At 52.0% G+C, this 5,354-nt stretch overlaps 1 protein-coding gene across 1 annotated transcript; it reads left to right on the plus strand.

Annotated features, from left to right (window-relative positions):
- Positions 1 to 3,489: 3,489 nt before the first annotated feature.
- On the plus strand, positions 3,490 to 4,455 carry LOC104330009 (olfactory receptor 14A16). The gene has a single exon (XM_075445539.1). It carries the CDS (start codon positions 3,490 to 3,492, stop codon positions 4,453 to 4,455), a length of 966 nt encoding a protein of 321 aa, XP_075301654.1.
- The last annotated feature ends 899 nt before the right edge of the window (positions 4,456 to 5,354 follow it).

Genomic DNA, 5,354 nt, shown 5'->3' on the forward strand with positions numbered 1-5,354 from the left:
TTGTACCACCAAGGGGAGGGTTAAATGCTGGGGGTGAGAAGAACCAGCAGAGTTTGTGAGGGAACAAGTGTAGAGACCCTGGTGTGATGTGCTTTGTATTCATGCATTGCTCAGCATCTGCTGGGTAGAGAAGGGACAGATTTACGCTACTGCAGCGACAGGATTCCATCACTGGCCCAAAGGCACCAAATCTGTCTGAGATGCCCAGGGTGGTCCCTGTCACACAACCAGTCTGAACGGGATGGGGTTCCTGTAAAGGACTTGTGCTGTCCATGTAAGCAGCATGCAGGTGTGCTGGAGCGCCCTGGCATCTCACTCAGCACTACAGGCCTCTGTTTCAATATTAAATTACCTGAATTAGGTCAGACAATGCAGGGATGCACAGGAGACAGCTGCCATCACACTTTCAGGGCATACAGAAATATAGCTGATGGTGAACAGAGGGAGGCTCGCCTCTACCTACGGCACTTGACTCCATGTGGTCAGCTGAAGACCTACTTAGGATGCCCTAGACATAAGCAACAGTTACAGGTTCAGTTCTCATGAATGTGTACACCTGCTGTCATTTCACCTGGCCAAAGACATTTCCCACCAGTCTCCAAGGTGATGACCCCAGAAGATGCCGTGTCTCTCAGCACTGCTCCATTAGAGCTTGCAGTAACCAGCATGCATCCTGAGCAGCACTGGCACCTCAGATGTTGCCAGGAGTTTGTGTCTGAGCAGATTTCTCATGGCCTTCATCTTCATTAATCACCCTGGGAGCTGAGACAAGCAGCTCTCCTGCAGGTGCCTGTTTAGTGCACACCTGAACTGAGACAAGAGGAATCCCACCTCCTGGGGGGTTATCTCAAGGAGCTGAGTCCCCTTCTAGCCCCAGGTCTACAGACACAGAATGAGATGTCTCTACTGAGTCAGCTGAATTCCTTTCCCTCAGAGCAGAGGTGAAGGAGATCCCTCCTGGTCACTGTCTAACGGTGGGACATGGAAAGGTGAATCTTGGACTTCACTCAGTCTGTGTTTGGAGAGAGGACATTACTACGAAGCAGTGTGTCTCCTCTGCTGAGAGAGGGAACATCAGTGATTCCGTCAGCCTGTTTCACAGCAGGTTCCTCTGGAGCTCCAGGGACACTTGGAGGGAGCCCAGAGGGGACAGAGTAAGCAATGCCTTGGGCTGGTCCTCTGCTGCTGAGCTGGGCTGGGCTACTGGGATGGAGGGAGCTCATGACAACCAGGCAGTGTGGCACAGACAGAGCTCTGCCCAGGAGCAGCTCTTCTGAAAAGCACAATAGGGCTGAGGGCACTGCCTGCAGGCACCAAGGAGAGAGGCGAGATGTGAGAAAAATATTACAGGCACTGTGGAGTGGGAGACTGCTGAGAGCTCACTGGTGGAGAAATCTTCTGAGTCCTTAACACAGTAAGTGTCTGGCTTCAGGGCCATACACGAGTGTCCTGGAGGGGTCTCCTAGAGCTCACACATCGTGCTACTGATGGGACCTGGCAGGATGGATCTCAGAGTTTCTGTATTGTGGAGAAGGACATGCTCCGGAGCAGGGCTTTCCTACAGCACCATTACAGGGACAGGGCATGAAAGCTTCCTTCTCCCAGGAAAGGCTGCAAGGGTGGGAAGCCGTGTGTTCAGGCAGGGGTGCCCATGGCTGTCCTTCAGAGCAGGGTCCCTGCACCCCAGGGGCTGTGTCCTGGGGCAAGGACTCTGCCTCTTGCTAAGGTCAGCTCTCAGCCTGTCCTGGGAACTCCCCACAGCACCATGGGGATAAGCTATGGGTGGAAGCGGTGATGCCTGCCAGGGCAGGGTCCTTTTGCTGTTGTGAGGATGGTGCATGGGTCAGAGATGCTCACAGCTCCTGATAACCCCGGGGCACTTGCAGAGCTCCCTTCCGGAGGAGGACATCAAGACAGTATTTTCCTGAAAGTGAAGGAGTCTGTGATTTGAGTTATCCACACATTACTGACGGGGGGGGGAGGTGAGGTGAATTTCAGATAGGAATTTATTTCTCCTCTGTGGTGAAAGCACGGAGATCCCACTTTTCATTAAGACCTACCTGATCTGCTCCTGAGCCCCTGCCCACACCGAGGTACCCCTGGGCAGTGCCCTGCTGCTGGGAGGGGTCTCAGGGCAGAGCTGAGCGTGCAGTGGGTGGGATGGGGTCTGTGAGCAGAGACAGGGAGGAGATGTGGGGATGGAGAAACAACTGCTGGCAGGGTCAGCTGTGGGCAGCAGAGACATGGGCAGGGAGTGAGAGGGAGCTGCTGCCAGAAATGCCGTGGGAGGGGGGATTCAGACACCTCCACGCCATCACCTGCACTGCAGATGCTTTCCCCAGAGCAAGACACTGACTTCTGCCATTCAGCAGAGCCTTCACTCAAAGGACACAGGGTTCACAGCAGGAGTTACCTCCTTGGCAGAATTACTCCAATGAGGGGGAACACATGAGTACTCATCTTTTTGTCCCTGTACATCTTTTGTCTCCGTTAACAGGAGGATTGGGGAATTTCTCCATTTTTCCCCTCCTCTGCATGCTGCCTTTTTTCCCAGCTAAGGTGGGAGCTCCGGGCAATGGTGTTTGCAGGGCTCAGGGAGGCAACTCCCCATTCAGGACATGGGATCTTCTGGACATTCCCTTATTGCCCTGGGAGGTCCTGCTGGGCTGCAGGGTGTCTTCCAGAAGGGCACAGCTCTCCCATTCCATCCCTGTGTTACCTCACAGTCCCTCAGTACTGAGGCCATGGAAATGCTGCTGGAAGGCTGTGTGCAAGCAGATGTGATGAGACCTCTGTGTCCCTGGCTGGCAGGGCAGGGCTGAGCTCCTCCTCGGGTAGGATGAGACAGTATGAGGAGTTTGGAGATGTGCCCTTAGCGACTGGATTCACCTGCTGTCAGCATTGTCCAGATTCTTCTCAGAGGAACCTCTGAGTGCAATCGCCCTCCAGCTCAAAGAGGTGACAGCCTAGGGCAGCTGAGACCAGGGCTGACTGACACAACTGTCCTCACTCTGCATGAAGTGATAGACACTGTGCCTCACAAGAACCAGTGGTTTCTCTTGGACACAATGAGAAATGCCAAGGAATTCTGCCTTTAAAATACGACACAATGTGATGGGGCAATTAGAAAAAAATAGCTAAAACAAAATCCCTAGAGCTCTGCTCTGTACTTCAGTGAACTGGGAGTGACAGTGCTGAAAAGCTCTCTAATACCACAAGTGGATTTTATTTAACATCACTCGCAGTTCCTATGAATTCAGTCTTGTAGGGCAGAACACCTTCACCCAGACCCCACAGCACAGCCCCCTGCTCTGTGCGGCATCCTAAGCCACCACCCACCAGAGTTCACAGCCAAAGTTCTTTCTGAATGGGGAGAGGGGAGGTGGGGGGGATTCCATGAGAAGTGGAATAGATTTTTCTCTGGGATGTCTACCCTAACTTGTCACTGCCTCTTCCTCCTTGGACAGGTCCCATGCCCAGAAGAAGCAAATGTCCAACAGCAGCTCCATCACTGAGTTCCTCCTCCTGGCATTTGCAGACACACGGGAGTTGCAGCTCTTGACCTTCTGGCTCTTCCTGGGCATCTACCTGGCTGCCCTCGTGGGCAATGGCCTCATCATCACTGCCATAGCCTGCAACCGCCGCCTCCACACCCCCATGTACTTCTTCCTTCTCAACCTCTCCGTTCTTGACCTGGGTTGCATCTCCACCACTGTTCCCAAAGCCATGGCCAATTTCTTCTGGCACATCAGCTGCATCTCCTACTGGGGGTGTGCTACACAGGTCCTTTTTTTCTTTTTCTGTGCTGCAGCAGAGTTTTATCTTCTCACTGTCATGGCCTATGACCGCTATGTTGCCATCTGCAAACCCCTGCACTACGGGACCCTCCTGAGCAGCAGAGCTTGTGTCCGCATGGCAGCAGCTGCCTGGGGCACTGGGTTTTTGCATGCTCTGCTGCACACTGCCAATACATTTTCACTCCCCCTCTGCCACGGAAATGCTGTAGACCAGTTCTTCTGTGAAATCCCCCAGATCCTCAAGCTCTCCTGCTCAGATGCCTACCTCAGGGAAGTTTGGTTTCTTGTGGTTAGTATCTGTTTTTCTTTTGGCTGTTTTGTTTTCATTGTGGTGTCCTATGTGCAGATCTTCAGGTCTGTGCTGAGGATCCCCTCTGAGCAGGGACGGCACAAAGCCTTTTCCACGTGCCTCCCTCACCTGGCCGTGGTCTCCTTGTTTATCAGCACCTCTTTTTTTTGCTACCTGAAGACCCCCTCCATCTCTTCCACATCCCTGGACTTGGCAGTGTCATTATTGTATTCGGTGGTGCCTCCAGCAGTGAACCCGCTCATCTACAGCATGAGGAACCAGGAGCTCAAGGGTGCAGTGTGGAAATTGATGACTGGATGGTTTTCAAAAGCATTAAACTGTTTGCCATCTTCTGCAAATTGGTCATAATGTAAGCCTTTACAGACCCACACCATCTTCTGTAGTTTTTGATGGGGTTTTGGGGAGCTTTTGTTGTTTTGCTGTGTTTGACTTTTTATAACATTGTCAAAAAAGAAATTTTATTATATGTCTCATTTCTAATGAATTATCTATCCAGATTTTTTTGACCCACAGACTTTGTAAATGAAGAGCTGTGATCTCTGTTTATTTAAACAGCGTTTTGTTTTTCCGAGATCCTGCCTTTGAATCCTTCCCCAGCACTTCAGTGTGAGTTCCTGTGTGCAGAGGGGGAGGCAAAAAGAATCCCAGCAGAGCCGTGCTGCCGTGGAAGAGCAGTGCTTGGTCTTCCCAGAGCATCTCACTCCCCTCTTCAGCGCTCTCCTTCTTAGCTCTTGTGTTGGTGTAAGGCCTGAGTGCTCTTGCAACGTGGTTACTGTCCTGCGGTGCGGCAGTCCTGTGACTGCAGGCAGGGACAGGTAATGGGCACTTCTGTGAATAATCTGGCCTCCATAGCAGCATTTCCATCATACATGGGTATCTCTTCAGGCAGTGTCTGAAGGCTTAGGTCTCCTTCCAAAGTGTTCTCTCAAGAACATACTCAAAAAAATGCCAAGGAAAGAAAAAAAACAGTGAACAGTCAAAGTGTGTGAGTGTGCAGGGTGGGGGGAAACAGCAGTGTCCTTGCACTGCCAGGCTCCTGGGAGAGGCATGAAGGCCCTGAAGAGCAGGGTCTGCTCTGTGCCCACATGTGCTGGACACCACGGGAAAGCTCCCCTGTGGCCAATAACAACCACCATTTCCAGCACTGACCTCTTACTCCAGCTCAGAGAGGTGCTTTATCCTTCCATTGAGGGACACCAAATGATTGTCTCAGAAGGCCATCTTTGCACTGTACATACGAGATGTAA

This window comes from Opisthocomus hoazin, chromosome 31, assembly GCF_030867145.1.
Source record: "Opisthocomus hoazin isolate bOpiHoa1 chromosome 31, bOpiHoa1.hap1, whole genome shotgun sequence".
Taxonomy (NCBI): Eukaryota; Metazoa; Chordata; class Aves; order Opisthocomiformes; family Opisthocomidae; genus Opisthocomus; species Opisthocomus hoazin.

Bases quoted from the DNA above. Each gene is read 5' to 3' on its own strand.
- LOC104330009 (XM_075445539.1), top strand. From the start codon at position 3,490: ATGTCCAACAGCAGCTCCATCACTGAGTTCCTCCTCCTGGCATTTGCA.